Here is a 21698-nt window from a genome sequence, read left to right as displayed (position 1 = left end):
TAATTTTCCCTTTGGGGCCCCGCCCTGGCCCCAGGGGTTGGGGTAGGAATCCCAATTTTACAATTTTGAAGCCTCATCTACCAAGGATGATTCTGACCAAGTTTGAAAAAAATCCATCCACTGGTTCTTGAGAAGAAGTTGAAAATGTAAAAGTTTACGCACGACGCACGACGGACGACGACGGACGAAAAGCGATTGGAATAGGTCACTTGAGCAAAGCTCAGGTGACCTAAAAAAGGTGTCCTGTTACAAGAATACAGCAAGCATGAATGACACCTTCAACTAACCCAGATTAGATTTTGATTCCCAGCTGTGGAACTTTCTACTACGCAGACAAAATACTGCAAGTAGTGCTTTCAATGGAGACAATTCTGATGATAGATTAGTATTTACCTAGAAGGAATAGTTTCAGGGCTAGCTGCATTTCATTTGAGTAGATTTCGGGCACTTCTGCATCATGATTTTGACACTGTAGTTTGGCCATGTCATAGGTCTGGGGCTCGGGTAGGTACATAAAACAGTAGACGTCCACCAGTTGGTATCCAGGGGGACAGAATGGTCCTGTTAAAAATTGGTATCATAAAAGAAATGTAATGTTCAGCAAGTTTATTTTTAACGAAATAATTTTTTATCTTATCAGATTATAGCAACCATAAATCATTTAAGGATGTACACCTCTGAGAAGTCAAAAATTTCCTGTATTAAAGTTTTTTTCTTATATGGATTTTTGGAAAAAGGAGTTGATGGCATAGTAGAAAATGCAAAAAAAACTATATGTCGGTGTATTCGTTTTTGTGCTATGATTGGTCAAAGATACCAATTTAACAACACAACATGTGATTTTAGGTGATTTTGGGGGTTTTGACCATTTGCAGAACAAATTCATACAATTTCTTCCAAGTGTGTTATCAGATATGTATGAATGTTTGTAGAATTGATGAAAATATTATTTTCTTTTAATTTATGGAAGTAAAATTTCTTAATCCTATGCTTTTAACTCAGAAAGTCGATTTTAGTTACCCCTACTCCCTATTATTTAATGAAAAAATACTCATTTTTTACGATTTTTTGAAAATGTGTTTCTCTTTCTAAAACATCTACAAAAATGGGGGGTCAGTGTGCTTCTTTTTTTAGCCCGTTACCATAGTGTTATTTTTTACCTTTTTCGGGGTCAAAAATCAAAGTGCTTCAGTAACACTAAATACGTAAAAAAAAACTATCAATAATGTATAATTTTCCAGTTTCTTGCATATTATTTTTATCATATTGAACATTAAAAAGTTGTACAGCAAAATTGAACCTGCTACAATTAAAAATGGCGACACAATGACAATTAAAGTGATCAATCTAGTGTCAAAAAAGGTGAAATTTTGGCCTTTTTTGAAGCGCAAGAAATACACATTAATACACATTTTCAAAATAGCCGCCGAATTTTTTCTAAATCCTTGTAAAAAATGTTCTACAAACAACAGGCATCTAGTTTTTTGACATATTTTTCAGGTGCGTGTTTGCTAATAAACGTGATCGTAGTTTGTTAAATATTACAAAAACCCATTACACCAGATCAAAACGAGACTTGAACGTGATTGAAACCTCAGAAGAGTACATCCTTAATATGATCAATACCTGTAAAACCTGTTAACTCATTCACCCCTGAAATTTTAAAATGAACTATTCCAACCTTTGAATTGGAGGAGTTCAAATGTGTCTTCAGGGGTGAATGCAGAGTTAATGTCCACAGGGAAAACGTTGCTCCTACCTCAAAGGCAAGGGCGGTCTATATTCAAAGACGTCTTATTATCAAGACATGTTTTACGGCAAAACATTCAAGACTTACTTTCAAGGCAGGCTTATTAATTACTGGGATTATAGGGTATAACAACTGAAAACACATTTCTTCAATAGCATTTTAGTCACACAGAAATTCCTCAATGCAAATATATTTCAACTCACCTTTCTTATTGGCCTTTGCCACTGGATGCTGTAAAATAGAAAGAATTGTTTCAATGATTACATACCCAAAAACAATTAACACAAGTTATACTATTCAATACATACCAGCCTAAAAGGGAGGTGCAAGAAGCAGAATCCCCATATCTGTCAACCTATTCTGTCTTTTCGTATCGCAGAGTTATCTGCTCTTGTGAGCAGGTATTGATTGTTACGTCATTTGTTTGTGAGAGTATAACGTCATCAATTTTTTGAGAAAACAACGTACTTTTCTCACACAAACCAACGACGTATAAATCAATACCTGCTCACAGGAGAAGATAACTCTGCAATACGCAAAGACGGAATAGCTATTAAAATGCTTGTTGAATAGATAACTTCCCAGTCAAATTGAAAATAAAAAGAATTGCCCGTGGAGTTTTGGACTTCAATGCTTTCCTTGTTTTACTGCCAAGTCAGGAGGTTATAATCCTAAAAGTTTGGGTTGGGTATCACTTTCATATGACTAGGACGTGTCAGGTCATCCCCCCATATTTCAGCCCATGGCTCAATGAATTTATGATGAATCTTTCAGGTCAACACTTTGACCTAAAATTTAGCAATAAGACTAAATATATATCGGAAGATCAGACAGTATTTGTTGGTGAACTTTATCTCACAGATTTCCTAAAGCTATGTAGCCCAATTAAAGTGCAATTGGTCGCTGTATCAGGTGGGGGACACTGGTCAGTAACGAGATTTATTACATACTTACTAATAAATTTGGGTTTTTTGTATATGCGATACGACACAATTGCTCTAACCCACATCAGCCCTCGCCGTATCACACCCCAAAACCTTATCAGCCCCCGCCGTATCACACCCTAAAACCTGTATCAGCCAGCAAAACCTGTATCATCCTTTTTGGAAATTTTTTTCGTTTTTCAATATTTCAAAAGAAAAATAGATCATAAGATAGTAGCTTTTATTAGTAAGTATGTAAAAAGACAATATATATTAATTTATGTTTAAAAAAAGTAAATTGTCTAAAATTACACAACAAACATACTTCTCTTTCTGATTTATGTAAAGACTAACTTATTTATTTTTAAATTCTGAGGAATAAGGACTTTAACAAGGTGAAAAGTATGTAATACCGGTAAACAGAAAAGAACATGCATTTTTCCGTATCACACCCAGTATCAACCTTCGACCAATATCAGCCCTGCGGCTGATATTGCAGTCTCGGGTTGATACTGGGTGTGATGTGGAAAAGGCATGTATTATTCTCTATACAACAGTAATATTGACGTCCTAATATTGAAAGTTTGTGACACTTACTAACTAAACTTTTTTTGTCAAATTTCTGAAAAAAAGGATAAAGTGTACTATATTTCATCACCGACAAAATGTCTTTACATTCTGATGCTTATTTATGAAACACAAGAAATAAATGTCTGTTTTATTTTATTTGGCTCAATATTCTCAGTGATAAACTGCATCGACAAGTTTTTTATTTTATTTTTTAATGGAAAACTACAATTTTTTTATTCAAATCAAAGTTGAGTTTTTCTAAAGCAGAAAGTTTCTGCCACATCATACCAAATTTTAATAGTTAAGTACCATTTAAACAAAAAAAGAAACAGTTTTTAATGCTCCACTCAAAACTTGGAAAAACACTTTTAATCCTGTGACAGTAAACTGAAAGTGTAAAGCAGTACATACAAATGTTTTTTATTTACTTTCACATGATGTATTATATGATCAGCCGACAAGGGGCTGGACATTCTCAACTCAAACGATTTTCTTTTATGCACTTCGTAGTCAGGATTTTTTTGCGTATGACTTTATTTATGGGTGTTCGTCTTTGACAGAAAATGCTAAATTTCAGACCAGAATAATGATTAATTAACTCGTTCTCCCCTGAAATTTCATAATGAACTATCAGTCCAACCTTTGAATTGGAGGAGTTTAAAAGTGTCTTCAGTGGTGAATGAGTAAATACAGTATTATTATGTCGTTATTTTTTCTTTCTTTCTGGCACAATGTTTATTTACCTTTGTGTATGGGTCACTGTCCCGCTGGATTCTTACAGCACGTGGATCAACCCCATGTACCTCTCTTCTTTCTCTTCCTTTAGAAAAAAAAAACATCAGATGTAATACTGATACTTTAGATTGATATCACAGATAAGAAAATTGTGCTATGGACTGAAAAAAATAAGTTTATCCGTCAACACCATGTAAGAACAAGTAAAACCCATTAACAACCAAAACCCTTCACCATTAATTATCTCCTTTTCTTTCTCCTTGTTTAAACTATTGTCACCGATTGTATTATTGTATGTATTTTTCATTGGAGACAATATGCTGTCCATCCTGAATATATTTTGCAGATTATGATAAGGTGATAGATTTACATAAGTGTCTAAGACACTTGTTTCTATTTCCTATTTTGTGTTTTGTTACAAAATGCTATATATATATATATATATATATATATATATTGCATATATATGTCACTTTTGTGTATATAATTGAAATACTTGAATAAAAGAAAGTTTAAACTAACACCATCACATGTTGCACATTTTAACTGCGACATGATTGGTTTTCACTGTGTGTACATAAAACCTGATTGTACTACCTGCCACCATGGATCCAGAAAAATATTGGCAATATAAAGGGGTGTTAGATATTCCGTCTTTGCATATTGCAGAGTTATCTTCTCTTGAAAGCAGGTATTGATTGTTACGTCATTTGTTTGTGAGAGTAACGTCATCAATTTTTGAGAAAACAACGTAATTTTCTCACACAAACCAATGACGTAACAATCAATACCTGCTCTCAAGAGAAGATAACTCTGCAATACGCAAAGACGGAATACATTGATGGAAAGGTATAAAAGATTGAATTCTTATAATTAAAAGGGAAAAAAGGACCTTGGTGGTAATTGAGGTGGCTAATAGAATGAGGCCAGCATTATATCAAGCTTTCACTGTCCATGTTTTATAAATTAGTGTTGTAATGTCACAGATGTTGTAATATCAGAAATCTGAAGACGACCAAAATTATGAAACCCACAACCACATGGGCATTCCATTTCATGCTAATTCTTTTACCGCATAATTAGCGAAACTATGTACAATACTGAATAGAAACTGTGCAGTACATGTTAAAACAGTGCTTTTGTGAAGAATAAAGATGAAAAATGATCATCAGGTTAAGGATCTAACATAAGGATCTAATACAAACACAAGGTGTACCATCACGTAATCAATGTCTATTTGTAATAGCATGGTACTTGTATATGAAACTTGCATGCGCGATTACTCATTAAAATGTCATAATTACTAGATATAGGTATATATATATATGCAGACTAAATAAATCTTGAAATACATCACAAATTTTTCCGTAGTTTTAAAGAAAAGTAACAGTTGTTAAATTGTAATACATCATTTCCATGTGTCGGATAATATGCATATATTCATGATTTGAAAGAAGAAAAAAAAAATTCTAACCCTATTTTTCCTAAGCAAGAAAAAGCTTTACCGGTATATTTTAATAATGAAACCTACTGTTTTTTTATAAAGATTTATTTTTACAGTATATCCTTGATATAATGGCCCTCATTCCATTTGCCACTTTGCTTACTCTTTCAATTTATCGCCAAAATTTCTCTGGACAAATGGTGGCAATTTAAAGAGGTTTTACTATATGTACAAACACATTGATGGCACTGAATGAAATTCTTGTTATGGTTAAGCAATGTTAGCTACCTCCTATGAATCCTGGAGCTTTTCGTGCTCTAAAATGTCTCTTCTTTCCTTTCCTTTCTTTTAAATGTTTCTTGTTTCCTTTTGTTCCTTTTACATGTTCCTTCTTTCCTTTCGTTCCTTTTACATGTTTCTCCTTTCCTTTCGTTCCTTTCACATGTTTCTCCTTTCCTTTTGTTCCTTTTACATGTTTCTTCCAAGAATATGTTTTAGGATGGCACTTGTTTCCTCTTAGTCTTGTTCCACTTGGACACTTAAGCTTGGGTTGTTTCTCCTTTCCTTTTGTTCCTTTTACATGTTTCTTCCAAGAATATGTTTTAGGATAGCACTTGTTTCCTCTTAGTCTTGTTCCACTTGGACACTTAAGCTTGGGTTGTTTCTCCTTTCCATTCGTTCCTTTAACATTTTTCTTCCAAGAATATGTTTTAGGATGGCACTTGTTTCCTCTTAGTCTTGTTCCACTTGGACACTTAAGCTTGGGTTGTTTCTCTTTTTCTTTCGTTCCTTTAACATGTTTTTTCCAAGAATATGTTTTAGGATGGCACTTGTTTCCTCTTAGTCTTGTTCCACTTGGACACTTAAGCTTGGGTTGTTTCTCCTTTCCTTTCATTCCTTTTACATGTTTCTTGTTTCCTTTCTTTCCTTTTACATGTTTCTCCTTTCCTTTCGTTCCTTTAACATGTTTCTTCCAAGAATATGTTTTAGGATGGCACTTGTTTCCTATAAGTCTTGTTCCACTTGGACACTTAAGCTTGGGCTGTTTCTTGTTTCCTTTCGTTCCTTTTACATGTTTCTCCTTTCCTTTCGTTCCTTTTACATGTTTCTTCCAAGAATATGTTTTAGGATGGCACTTGTTTCCTCTTAGTCTTGTTCCACTTGGACACTTAAGCTTGGGTTGTTTCTCCTTTCCTTTCGTTCCTTTTACATGTTTCTTCTTTCCTTTCGTTCCTTTTACATGTTTCTTCTTTCCTTTCGTTCCTTTTACATGTTTCTTCTTTCCTTTCGTTCCTTTTACATGTTTCTTCTTTCCTTTCGTTCCTTTTACATGTTTCTTCTTTCCTTTCGTTCCTTTTACATGTTTCTTCTTTCCTTTCGTTCCTTTTACATGTTTCTTCTTTCCTTTCGTTCCTTTAACATGTTTCTTCTTTCCTTTCGTTCCTTTTACATGTTTCTTGTTTCCTTTCGTTCCTTTTACATGTTTCTTCTTTCCTTTCGTTTCTTTTACATGTTTCTTCTTTTCTTTCGTTCCTTTTACATGTTTCTTCTTTCCTTTTACATGTTTCTTCTTTCCTTTTGTTCCTTTTACATGTTTCTTGTTTCCTTTCGTTCCTTTTACATGTTTCTTGTTTCCTTTCGTTCCTTTTACATGTTTCTTCTTTCCTTTCGTTCCTTTTACATGTTTCTCCTTTCCTTTGATCTCTTTTTTCTTTTCTTTTCTCTCTGTCACCTTCATTACTTTGGGTGGCTTCTTCCCAGGAAATTTTGCGGGAAAGCACATGTGTCCTCTTCGTATAGTTCCCATTGGACACTTAAGCGTGGGTTCAATCTTTGCCTTCTGTAAACATTATGATAGATAAAATGAATAAATTGGATTTCAATATCAGATGAATGTTTTGTTAGATTGATTTGACAACAATCCAATCACATTGTTTTCACTAAATACATGTGATTGGTTTACCCTGCAGAATATTGTCTTTTCCATGACATCAGAGCTTATAAAAAACGAAAGCAAATACAAGGCTAACAGCATGTGAATTTTGGCCAAAGTGAAGTTATTTTCACATTTTGAGTTTCGTTGTTACAATGTAACATATGTTTTACTTTACAAAAACATACCAGGTAGGAAGTTCACCAAAACTTTGAATGTATTTTCAAAAGTCAAACAGCTATAATCATTCAAACAGGAAGCAACTTTTTCCACTCCACAGTTTTGTAAATAGGCTCATATATACAAAATCAGAAAGCCTCTTTTTTTTTTTTTTTTTTAAATTGTTTCGGGCAACCATGCAAAAAGTATGTTCCCATAATGCTTTTGAGTTTTCAAAAATAGCCATTAACGCTTTACTCTTACTGTTGTTACAAATGTCTCTTCTAGTCTGTCCAGTTTCCTCTTGGTAGACTTGTCTTCTTGACGTAGTTCCTTCAGATCGGACTTCAATTCTTTCAAAGATGTTTTCCATTGGCTTGTTGACTGATGAACAATGGTTAAAAAGAAACATTTCAATACAATTTTCCACATCTGATAGTAGTAATAAGGACATATAAAAAGAAAATTGTGAAATTGTGTATCACCAAAAAGGTTTGAATGTAAAATCAATCATGGATTTCCAATAATTTTGTATTATATATATATGTACAAAAACTATTTATTAAACTAAACATTTTGTTGTTTTTTTCTATTGAAAAATTAGTGTATAAATCCACTTGACCAATGCCTGTGGCAACCAATATTTCAGTCTTGCGCAGGAACAAAAACTTATCACACTTGCGTAGAACATTATTTTCTATTTATTTAAATATGTCAAAGATGTATCTCCAGTGAATATTCCGTAAATTTGCGTATTGCAGAGTTATCTTCTCCTGTGAGCAGGTATTGATTGTAACGTCATTTGTTTGTGTGAGAAAATTACGTCGTTTTCTCAAAAATTGATGACGTTACTCTCACAAACCAATGACGTAACAATCAATACCTGCTCACAAGAGAAGATAACACTGCAATACGCAAAGATGGAATAATAAAGGCAGGTAAGATTTTAATTCAGCTAGGGGCAAGCCTACTAGCCCTCGGCAAGTTCCCTGATTATTTTTCACGTCACTGACATTACAAGAAACTTCATGAAGTCTTCACAAAGGCTTAAATCATTCTGTATGAAATGTTTCAAATTTTACAGAATTTAGACTTTTTTCCAACAGCTTTTTTCCCACTTAAGACCTAAGCGTGAAGTCCTATTTCAAGATATTATGATCATGTTACTACAAGTATAAGTTTAGCCAAGGTTAACATCAGGTCCTAAATTCACATTTCCCTTCAAATTTCCATTTCTGACCTCAAATCATGGACCAATTTAATTCTGTGATCAGATCAACTACAAATTATCTTCCAATAAATAGAAATACCCTCTAGTAAATTAGGAAAACGGTATATCATTATCAACATTACCAGGTATATATATGAAAATGTGTTGAGTTTTTTTTTACTGTTTTATATATGAGTGTGCACAAATGTGATATGGATTTTCTCCCACCCTTCACGGGTGTGTCTCCCGTTTTAGCCGGTAAAGATCAGCTTGTCATCACCGTCGGAGTGATTTTTCAGTTGTCTAACCCTCGGCAGAGCCTCGGGTTAGACAACCAAAAAACATCCACCCCTCGGGTTTGAGATTTCTGTCACACCCTCAGGGTAGGGGAAGATTCTATTATCCTCCCTTTGTCTATGAAGAAAAAATATTATGTACCTTTGGAAAAATTGCAATATGTCATGTACTAGCATGTCCTGGTTTAGACATTTTCCAGTACAGTGGCACTTTATACTGACCATTATAATTAACTGACCCCTTCACCAGTGAACTCCGTTGTTATTACGAATTTTTTGTGACCCGAGTTATTGTGAAAAAAACAGCTACAACTGCCCAACCCTTCCATTTAACAGACCCTTTAAGCAAACAATAATTCTTAGGGCTGTCACAATACATGTATATCACAAAAACAAACCATTATACCACAATACACAGCAATATAGTATCGTATCACAATAAAGAAATAAAATTTTGCTGTATCGCAATATTTTTCAAAGCATTTTATGTATCTGTTAGGTGTTTTAACTTTGTGAATAAACTACATTCGAACATAGATACCTCTACATACAGGCTATTACTAGTACATGTAGTGGGAATCAGTTAAAATTTCATAACTGATGGTTGATTTAACAAAATTCTGTTTGATCCATATCTGATTCAGTTTGAAAATCTATTTCTAAATTGAGCACCTTTTTCCTTTGACAATATTTTGGGATACACATTAATCACATTCCTTTGGTATTTGCAATATATCCGTAATACACAGGCGCATTGTGACATCCCTATCATTATTTCACATAATGTTACTAAATTCTGATTTAATATATGTATCATAATGACTATTAATTAAAAGACTTTAACCCCACTTAAGAATATTTTGGCTTACTTACCTTGCTTATTAATGTCTTTGCCATCTTAACAGCATATCTTTGAGCAGAGTTTTGATAGCGTTTCATTTGTAAATCCATGTCTGCCATTTTCCTCCGAAGCTTGATTACAGCTGAGACAAGCTTTCCCTGAACAGCTTCATTTTTTTTCATTGTTTCAGCCGATGGCTGATTTTTGTCAATCTTCACCTGCATAAGGAAATTTTTAAATACAAATGAGGGGTGTTAAACATATTCATGATCCATTGATGATGAAATCATCAGGTTCAACATACAGTGTAAATGATAAAATCTCAACCCTCAATTTTGTCAGCATCTTGTTAAAACAGATTTATCTTTTTCATAGGGAAAAAATGAGAAGGCTGCTGTGATAGTAATTATAGATCAAATCACATTGTGAGATCAAATGCAAACTTGCACAAAATTCCTCAATATTCCAATAGACATTTATTGGCTGCTGGAAATGGTATTCACAATGATACACCATATGGGTAATTAAGTGATACACTTTATATGGGTAAGTGATACACTATATATGGGTAAGTGATACACTATATGGGTAAGTGATACACTATATATGGGTAAGTGATACACTATATTGGAAAGTGATACACTATATATGGGTAAGTGATACACTATATGGGTAAGTGATACACTATATATGGGTAAGTGATACACTATATGGGTAAGTGATACACTATATATGGGTAAGTGATACACTATATGGATAAGTGATATACTTTATGGGTAGGTGATACACTACATGGGTAAGTGATACACCATATGGTTAAGTGATACACTATATGGGTAAGTGATACACTATATGGGTAAGTGATACACTTTATGGGTAAGTGATACACTATATATGGGTAAGTGATACACTATATGGGTAAGTGATACACTATATATGGGTAAGTGATACACTATATGGGTAGGTGATACACTATACGGGTTAGTGATACACTATACGGGTTAGTGATACACTATACAGGTAAGTGATACACTTTATGGGTAAGTGATACACTATATGGGTCAATGTCATTTCTATGAACAATCTGATACCCTATTATTCCTGCAAGCAACTTCTTGGGCATAATAACGAACCTTTTCTGGTTATTTGTAATTTTTGCATTTGACCCCTGTGACCTGCAAAGTGAGTGAAGGTCATTTATAAAAACAAATCTGGCCCCTAGCTGAGGAGCATGATTCAATCTTATAATTAAGTTCTTGAAAAGCCAAGGATGCATGATGTCAAATAAAGCTGATTGTCTCACATATAAACTTATCAACCTAATCTAAACATTACAGATCTTTAGAAGAAGTTGGAAGAATTTTTTAGAACAGTGACTTAATTTGACATTTGACCTGGAAAATGGGTCACGGTAATTTAGTTGAACAAAGGTTTAAATGGCTCACCTGGACCATTATCATGTGTAAAACTAAGCATACTGTTTGCAAACTGGATGAGTTTAACCACTTAACAATTTCTGTTGCCTGTAACTTTTAAGTTGCATGTTGGTCAAGCCTAATTCTTATTGCCAAGATAATATTTAAACGGAAGCAAAGTTCCACATTTGTATTCAGAGTTATGTTTATATATGTAAACTTGAAGATAATGACTGAGGGGAGACAACACATTAAATGTGAACACCCTTAGAACGTAAAAAGAGGTACAGTAGATGACCAATGGAAGTAATACCATACCATATATATGCTTATAGGAACTTTGTGCCAGGTGAGCTAAATTTGTAGTACAAATCATTTGATCGTTTTGATTAGAAACTGGGCCCATATAATTCATAAAAACCATTCTCAAGTCCAAGCATAGGTTCTGTGCTCAAACAAGCGCTCTGGTCACTCGTTAAATCATTTAACACAATCCAAAGTCAAGTGTAAACACTTAAAGAAGTTCTCAGCTTGAAATTTATCATCAATTCTTCAAAATCATTGAAAGAACATGATTTTTTTATAAATTTATTATCGGAGCAACAATTTTGGCTTGAACACAGAATCTGTGTTTTAGCATGGAAGCGGTTTCCTGAATACAAGCCTTGGAGTCTGATCTTTACCACAAACTTGTTGATCCTCTGCATATCTTCTGCGAGAGTTTTGACATGCTTGGACAATTGAAGGAATGCATGTTTATCGAGTTTATTATTGTTGTCTTTTGTTTGCATTCTCTTCTCCAGACTTGACATCGAGTCCCCAATCTGTTGCATCCTCGACCTCAGCGTCCGCTCCTTCCTGTCTATGGCAGATAGTGACTTCAAAATAGTTGTAGACATCTTTGTCATTTCGAGAATAGTTGGAATTTTCGACTGAAACAAAAGAAGGAATCAATAATGACTAGAAGCTTCATCACATTGATTTCGAAAATTTGAAGTACAAATTACAAGGAGACCTGTTGTTATTTGAGAAGTTTTTAAGAGAATGGACAACCAAGTTCAGTTTTTCTGCTCAGAGTTCACATAACACATAATGAAGCCTTGCAGATCAAGCTGCCTTTATTTGTCAGCAACAGTTTGGTTGATTGTGCAACAAGCTGACTACTGGGACAATTTTATAAAAGCTAACCTGTCCCTAAAGACACTGTGTCTGGATACAGAGAAATTTCTGGAGAGATCATGAGGTCCTAGGCCCCTCAAAGCTGAAACTGGTTCCTCCTTTTTTCCCCATTTTCTTTAAAATTTTACATATAACAGCCTTTTGAAAAAAAAATATTGACTAAAATTGGCTGAATTGTCCACTGCACTCTGATACTGTAGTCAGGATACAATATGGAACAGTAGAAGCAAAGCAAAAGTTATGTTGCAAATTTTCATGGCAATATTACACCTGGAAATAGACTTGGTCCAAAATGGGCATGACTTAAAAAAGTTTCATACAATTCACGTCTTTTGATATGCATGCCGAGCTCGATCGAGCTGTCACTTGCCATGAGGGATTGGATATGAGTAGACTAAATTCAGGAACAACAAAGTCTGGAAAATATTGTGACCTCCCAAAAAAATATTGTTTATCATACCGTATTCAAAATATGACGATATATCATTAATACAGCCCTATAAATTATATAAATTGTAAATGTGATATTTTCAACACAGTCATTACCATCAACAGTATCAAAAAAATATACTTGGAAGCGATGATCAAATCTTCAACAAACCTTTGTTTTCAGAAGTTCCTGGACAGATTCCACTAGCTCTGCATTATTAGTTCGGACTCCGTCAATGTTAGACTTGAGACTCTGGACGGCCATCTGGACATTGGTCAGGTCTTTGATGACCGTGGCTACCTCACGCCTGTTACCCGTCATTTCGTCATCTAGCCTAGAGTTGGTCCCGGCCAGCTTTACAAGAATATGCTTTATGCTACTGACATCTCCCTGCCATCGTCTGTTTTGAAAGGACTGTAAAGATAGAATTGTTTTATATTTGATGATTTATCAGTAACAATGCTGATTAAGATAAAATGTGGCCATTTACTGTGTAAAGGTATTTTTTGCTACATTAGGGTTATCTTTTTTCTGGTTAACACAGTGCAAATGTCTACAACACTGCAGACCCAACAACCTTGAAACAACACATCAACACTCTATGAACATGCTTGTATTTTTTTCCTTATAACATGAAGGAAAAAAACCTGCATGATTAAAATCAAAGATGTATACAGTATCTGAATTTCTGCAGGGGAACAACTCATTTTGGACCCATAACTGGTTCTTCCAATCTTCTCAGGAATGTGAAATTTCAATTTTAAAATAGTACTAAACTGCAATATTCCGTCTTTGCGTATTGCAGAGTTATCTTCTCTTGGGAGCAGGTATTGATTGTTACATCACTTGTTTTTGAGAGTAACGTCATCAACTATTTAGAAAACGATGTAATTTTCTCACACAGACCAATGACGTAACAATCAATACCTGCTCCCAAGAGAAGATAACTCTGCAATACGCAAAGACGGAATATGCAGATTTTGAAAAATTCTTCTAGCCCAAAATATATTTTTATTGAAAATGTTCAATAGTCCCGACGCAAAACTTATAGTATACAGTAGCAATGTACAACCCTTTTTCTACAGAAAAAGTGCATACCATTGGATCAGAAAGTTTAGCCATAGCTATCTTGATGTTATGAATGGAGGATTGCAGATTGAGGACAGCTCTGTTTACTTCTCCAGTTCCTTTGCTCTCTCTACCAAGTGTTGAGGTCAGCATGTCAACTGTGTGCTCCAGGCCCCGTAACTGGTGCCAAAATGACTTATGTGACCGTGCCATCGTGGACATATCTTTAGAGATCCGTAACTGAGTGTGTAGTATGTCATCAGGGTTCTGAAAATTAAAGTAAATTAAAATAATTCAATATGAAAGAAAAAGTAAAAACAATAGCAAGATTACTCATGTTGTCAGCCAATAGCCAGCTGAACTTCTGTTGTTACCTGTATGAAAGTCTTGCAAGATGTTATTTACACTATAATAGTAATAAGTAATATTAGGGTTTTTCCCTTGGTACTCTGGGAAATGCTTCTAGCTCTAAATTGGCTGGGGAAAAAATCAATAAATATCACAGTGTTTAAATTTATGCACTTTTCTTCTTCTTTTACTGTAATTGCTTTTTTCACAAAAGCATAGATCTGTAGAGTAAAGGAAAATCAGGAAAATTATAATTGAGTTCTGCAAGAAGCAAAATCTTGTAAAAAAAAAATAAGATTTTAGATAATTTCTTGGTTTAAGATGGTAGCAACTAAAAAGTATCCCAGCACTTTAATTAGTGATTTAAATTTTCAAAAAAAGATGTATAAAGACTTGTGATACATGAATGTTTGTTTTAAATTCAACATGTCAAGACTCTCTTTTGTTGATTAACATGTATTTATAATCATTTTACTGTCGAAGAAATCTGCTACAAAACACAACAGCCATATTTTTTTTAGTGAGAAGTCAAATAGGAATTTAGTCACTGATAAATTTGCTTGAAGTTTGTGAACAGGTATTTAATTACGCGTTTCTCAGGCCATAGGAAAAAATACAAGTCACAGGTAAAAATGGGAGCTTGTGACAATTTAAAATCATTTGCCACTTTTAGAATTGACCAATCTAATTAAAATTATATCTTCACATCGCTCCCGTTTACTGATATGTCGCGTTGAAGATCTAACAACATCCCATAGAGGGTCACGTCAGAGGTCAACATGAATGCATTATCGTATTTATCGCGCCAATCAAAACGCGACATAACTCTTTCTTTCAACCAATCAGAAAGCAGGACCTGTAGCAATTAATGCAGACACCTCGTAGCCCAAAATCCACTTTTTCGTCTGGTCCAGTGATAGTTTGAATATTGCGAAGCCTGTCATTGGTTAATTTTAGTTTCAGGTTGTTAAACTTTTTAACGACAACATCACCAGAAAAGGAAGTCCCTCTTATTTCAAAGCAAAATCCACAAATTGTACAAACGTTGTCTTGTAGATAGACACGGCGTGGTGTCATGGGCGCCGCCATTTTCGATGCTCATTTGACACCTCTCGGTCTTTTATCATAGCAAGTGTGTTCCGAAATCATTACATCATCACTTACAGAAATGCGTAAGCTCTCATCTGATTGGTTAATGCAAAGGTCGCCTGAACATGACCCTCTACGGGATGTTGTTAGATCTTCAACGCGACATATCAGTAAACGGGAGCGATGAGAAGATATAATTTTAATTAGATTGAGAATTGACTGAACATAAAAACTTTTGAAACTTATGTATGTGTATTGCAAAGATATTACTTATTATATTAGGTGTTTTGATTGCTGCATTATAGCTTTCATGAATAATGTTAAAATAGCTATGGTTGTTTTCCTATGAATACAATAATGTACAATGCAATATTCAAAATCACATATTACGTCACTAATTACAATCACATGTTATGTTACTACTTACGAATCTCATGTTACATCACTACTTACGAATCACATGCTACTTTACTACTTACGAATCACATGTTATGTCACTACTTACGAATCACATGCTACATTACTACTTACAAATCACATGTTATGTCACTACTTACGAATCACATGCTACGTTACTACTTACGAATCACATGTAATGTCACTACTTACGAATCACATGCTACATTACTACTTACAAATCACATGTTATGTCACTACTTAGGAATCACATGCTACGTTACTACTTACGAATCACATGTAATGTCACTACTTACGAATCACATGCTACATAACTACTTACGAATCACATGTTATGTCACTACTTACGAATCATATGTTATGTCACTACTTACGAATCACATGTTACATCACTACTTACGAATCAAATGCTTTCTTACTTCTTACGAATCACATGTTAAGTCATGACTTATAAATCACATGTTACGTCACTCCTTATATATCACATGTTATGTCACTACTTACGAATCACACGTTACGTCACTACTTATAAATCACATGTTACGTCACTACTTATATATCACATGTTATGTCACTACTTACGAATCACACGTTACGTCACTACTTATAAATCACATGTTACGTCACTACTTATCAATCACATGTTACATCACTACTTATAAATCACATGCTACGTCACTACTTATAAATCACATGTTACGTCACCACTTATAAATCACATGTTAAGTCATGACTTATAAATCACATGTTAAGTCATGACTTATAAATCACATGTTACGTCACTACTTATAAATCCCACGTTACGTCACTACTTATAAATCACACGTTACGTTACTACTTATAAATCACATGTTACGTCACTACTTATCAATCACATGTTACATCACTACTTATAAATCACATGTTACGTCACTACTTATAAATCACACGTTACCTCACTACTTATAAATCACACGTTACGTCACCACTTAATAAATCACATGTTACGTCACTACTTATAAATCACACGTTACGTCACTACTTATAAATCACACGTTACGTCACTACTTATAAATCACATGTTACGTCACTACTTATAAATCACATGTTACGTCACTACTTATAAATCACATGTTACGTCACTACTTATAAATCACACGTTATGTCACTACTTATAAATCACACGTTACGTCACTACTTATAAATCACACGTTAAGTCACTACTTATAAATCCCACGTTACGTCACCACTTAATAAATCACATGTTACATCAATACTTATAAATCACATGGTAAGTCATGACTTATAAATCACATGTTCCGTCACTACTTATAAATCCCATGTTACGTCACTACTTGTAAATCACACGTTACGTTACTACTTATAAATCACATGGTACGTCACTACTTATAAAGCACATGTTACATCACTACTTATAAAACACACGTTATGTCACTACTTGTAAATCACATGTTACATCAATACTTATAAATCACATGTTACGTCACTACTTATAAATCACATGTTACGTCACTACTTATATATCACATGTTATGTCACTACTTACGAATATCCTCTTATCGTGTAGGTAGGTTGACAGCCTGTTGAGTTTTCTGTCTAGGTCCATTGTATTGTGCGACACTTTGGTGAGCTGACGAAGGATGCTGCTGTTGAATATTTTCACATCTTCCACATCACTTTGCAGGTCTCCCGCCAGATGTGTCAGCCTTTTGATGTTTAACCCCAAGTTTCCTGTCGATGACCTGACCAACTGTACATTTTTTGCAATGGTTCTTTGCGATTTCTCTAAATCTAACACATCATTGCCAACATCGGATACTTGCGTGTGCAGTGAGCTCAAACGACTGTCCAAGTTTACAATGGCCTTGACCTGCTTTACAGATTGTTTCTTCAGAGCTTTCAATTCACTCGCTTTTTCACCATCCGTCTCCTCCAAGTTTTCAACTTTTTCCTGTACATTCTGAAAAGATAACCAGACACAAAAAATATTATTTTACAGCCAATCTTCAAAAACTGTTAATTTTCAACAAAAGAAAGGACTTTTAAGGTGTTTTCCAGTACAAATATTTTCTGACCCCTAAAACAGGTTTATGATATATATGCATGCATATATTTTAACAATTTTATTGCATCAATTAACTAAATTGAAGTTTTTTCAATTTCCTAACGTCAGTTTATGAAATTCTTGGAACATCAAAATCAGTCTTTTCACAATCTGCTTGAGCAAAGAATTTCTTCCTCTGAAAAAAGTATTACAGTATTTTGGCACTGAAAAATGAATTAGAAAAGAATGAAATTGTTCAATATAGGGCAGTCTAATAGAAAGAAATCTTACTTTCAATCTGTCAATTGATTGTTCAAGACCATCAAACTTTCTGCTGCTAGATGAAGTAACGGTAGGCTTAATACCTGAAATAACAAACATACAATTGGATATTCAAATCAAATCAAATCTTTTCAATATTGCTTAATCTCTGAAGGTTACAGCTGGGCAGGATCTTGTCCGTGCTTTCTTGCTCATAAGACCGTCCCAAAACCAGTGTTGCAAGTTCAATTTTTATTGTCACAATAAATTGATATATGTCAATGGGTTTTTTACCAATGAACGTCGCCATGGCGGTGTATTTTCCGAATGGACATCAACCTTCACCCTCAGGTCTGAATCACTGTTGTGACATCACAAGATTATTGTGCACAGCAACTGTGATGTCACAATAGGCTAGAAGTAACATCTGTCACTCCGACTGTAACCGACTTTTGCAATGCTTTTATGGAACATTTGCAATATGTCTTCATATTTCATATATTGGCAGGAAAGTTTTTACAGAAATTAAAAGATCTATTGAAAACAGAAACCTTGACTAATGGGTGATCTGGTGGTGCAGTAGATAGCACACTTGCCTTTCACCAAGGCGCCCAGGGTTCGATTACCCGATCACTGAGATCAGACGTGAAAAAGTATGGGGACACCTGCCCAATCATATGGGTTTTCTCCAGGTACTCCAGTTTCCTCCCACACCATGACCCCCCAGCACTTAAAAGGCAAAAAAGTACTACTGTTTGAATTGTTGTACACTTACCACCTGGTTTTGTGAGTTGGTTGATCACATGTTTGGTGCTGGGATGATCTGTTTCCGACAGATAACAAGTCTTTGTATTGTTGATAAACTTAAAATATTGACATTTTATTGTTTTTTCTGCAACACATGCACTTGCACATTTATCCAACGTCAGACCCTCCTTTCTAACAAGTCCAGGTGTCACCAGAACCTCCGTCTGACCGTGAAAAATAGCATCAGTCAAGGTTGCCTCTGTTGGAGAAAAAATATACATATTAGTGTATGTGTTAGTAGGTTTTATATCAGTTCTAAAAAAAGTAATTATAAGATAGTTTACTATGAAAATTTAAGTCAGACGAGTATCAATTGAAAAAATCTGCTTTGTGTGAAAATTAGCTAAATAGAGTTAAACATGATAACCAACCATCACTCGTTTGGGAACCTCCATGTCTATATCAAGAATGGGACCCATGGATTTCGAAGATGGGCCATAAGATGTTTTATATGCTTGAAAATTTCTCGCAATCTCGTTATCTGGGGAATATCGATATAAATATAGCCTTTATATATATATGGAAATTCCCCAGAACTTGTCGCAGCGCATGAGCAGTTAGATCGGAACGCGATCTGTCAGACGACACCAGAAGATGGCTGCTGGCAAACGCTTCGCCTCCGTTACATCAGAAAAGTTTATATACATTGCTTGAAGAAAAAAAATGCTATTAACCCAAAAAGACCACCGAACATGCAGTCCTCCGTGCTTATCTTAAGGAATATTACCTTGACGATGGCTTCGAAAGCTACGATGCTGAGTGTTGGATTCAACCTTTGCTAATTTTACAGAGAGAACCTTGAGGTGTTTTTTTAATTTTAGTGTTGAAGCATATAATAAAACAGTTTTGGGCCATAATTGCATAGTATGTCTCTTTCTATATTAACTCATTCACCCCTGAAGACACAATTGAACTCTTCCAATTCAAAGGTTAGAATAGTTCATTATGAAAGTTCAGGGGTGAATGAGTTAATATTATATGACATTGACAATGATAAACACAAACCAGTGAGTAAGATTTCTTTCATCTGACCCTCATGATAGGAACACAGACTCTAGTATTCAAATTGTAATACATGTATAAATAGGGCCCTATTTATAATATACAGCATGTGCCAAAATTATTCAGTTCCCAAAATTTATTCTTAATTTCATGCATTTTTATCTTTATGATTCGAATTTTGTGGGGCTTATCATAGCATTATTGAAACAAAATTTCACATGATTACAAAAATATTTTTCTACATTTTAATCCAAGTATTTTAATTTCATAATTTGTGTTTACTACTTTTCAAGGTATAACAACTTATTCGGATGAAATTGATTTTACTAGACAATCTATGCCTTTTTGTGCTTGGTTTTGCAAAATCATGGCAGTGAAATTTTATAGACTATCCAAGAATAAGTCACCATATTTTTGCTAATAAATCCATAGAAAAATATGAAAACATTGTCACATAAAGCATCAATTATCTTTCAGGGTGTCCAATTTTAATTCAGTTTCACAAATATAATTGGCTCCAGAAATATTCAAAGAAAACAGATAAAGGTGCATGAAATTTTGAATAAATTTGTGCAAATCCAAAATACTTTTGACTAGCCATTATTGTTTAATTATTATTTACTTATATAATTTCTTATTTGGTCCATATAATATTGTTTATTTGGGGTATTAATAACTGCTTGCAAACTGTTTTCTAAGGTTCCTATGATAGGAGGGGCTTCATTTTCTATAAAATATTTACATTGCAAAACGTTTTTAAAAGACATGACATGCATGAGGCCTTCGTAAGAAGACCAACTGGAGATTTTCATAAAACTTACCAAATCCACAGATGATGCTTAGAAGTAGTATTAGCAGGAATAAAGTTTGCCCTTTTGCAGTGTACCATGGCCGGTACATCTTATTATCATATTATATCAAAGTTTTGTAGTTGAGTATCGCTAAAAACATAAACAACTCCACAGAAAACGTCAATCTAAGTCCTTGTCATTTTCCGGTTGTGACGTCATAGAAACGTCACAACTTAGTCTCGTGAATTTTAGCGCAGTAATCCACGTGTTTTAGCCCCGTATCCATTTTGGTTGGTTTTTATGAAGCTCTGTTAATTTGAAATTAGATATAATTCAGGTACAATCATAAATCACCCGCCCAAAAACTGGTCTCATTCCATTCGTGAAGTTACAAGATGATTTCAGAGAATCAAAAGCTCAAACGCCAATCCAAAGGTTCTCAAGACGAATTAAGATATTTTACCAACCGTTCTAAACACGTGTATCCTATTTGAGTCATAGAACATGTTTAACGTACCTTTAAATATGTCTCCACTTTCGATTCGCTTTTAATTGAACTGGTGGGACAAGGGCAATAACTCAAACAGTATTTCCCGTACTAGAAGGTCACGGTATAAAAAGAAACCATACGAGCAGTTCTGTTAAAAATCCATCGAAATTCATATTGTGCGCTTTAAATCAGAGCGTTTTTCTCTTTTCAAAAATAAATTTGTTGGACTTCTTTGTTCATCTGATGATTTTTATTAATTCATAGTTAAATGCAAATGTATTATAACCACGTATTTGATTTCCAGAATATGTATATATATATATTTACCACAGCTAGGTGCAATAAATGTATTCCGGAATCGATTCAAAGTTATTTTATTTTAAATACTATTTCAAGTTTAACAAAACAAGCCATTCCGCCAGAGGAACTTTATCATCCCGTGCCCTTTTGTACAAATGAAAGCGGTATAGCCACGGAATTGCTATTTAAGTCCGTG

General features: G+C 34.3%; 1 protein-coding gene across 2 annotated transcripts in view; it reads right to left on the bottom strand.

Annotated features, from left to right (window-relative positions):
- LOC110440600 overlaps positions 1-20931 on the bottom strand; it is a 25686-nt gene extending 4755 nt beyond the window's left edge. For both annotated transcript variants that reach the window (XM_021483751.1, XM_021483752.1), the window contains exons 1-14: positions 20743-20931; positions 18888-19118; positions 18143-18216; positions 17354-17767; positions 13984-14220; positions 13057-13299; positions 11960-12208; positions 9894-10079; positions 7779-7898; positions 7058-7262; positions 5711-5986; positions 3987-4063; positions 1954-1981; positions 394-561 (exon numbers count right to left, since the gene is read on the bottom strand). In XM_021483751.1, coding sequence (XP_021339426.1) covers positions 394-561; positions 1954-1981; positions 3987-4063; positions 5711-5986; positions 7058-7262; positions 7779-7898; positions 9894-10079; positions 11960-12208; positions 13057-13299; positions 13984-14220; positions 17354-17767; positions 18143-18216; positions 18888-19118; positions 20743-20821 — 2587 coding nt within the window. In that variant the 5' untranslated portion in view covers positions 20822-20931. The remainder of the gene's footprint in view (positions 1-393; positions 562-1953; positions 1982-3986; positions 4064-5710; positions 5987-7057; positions 7263-7778; positions 7899-9893; positions 10080-11959; positions 12209-13056; positions 13300-13983; positions 14221-17353; positions 17768-18142; positions 18217-18887; positions 19119-20742) is intronic.
- Positions 20932-21698: the final 767 nt, after the last annotated feature.

Source organism: Mizuhopecten yessoensis, unplaced genomic scaffold (assembly GCF_002113885.1).
Source record: "Mizuhopecten yessoensis strain PY_sf001 unplaced genomic scaffold, ASM211388v2 scaffold11185, whole genome shotgun sequence".
In the NCBI taxonomy this organism is placed as follows: domain Eukaryota; kingdom Metazoa; phylum Mollusca; class Bivalvia; order Pectinida; family Pectinidae; genus Mizuhopecten; species Mizuhopecten yessoensis.
This window is presented reverse-complemented; position numbering and strand designations above follow the sequence as displayed.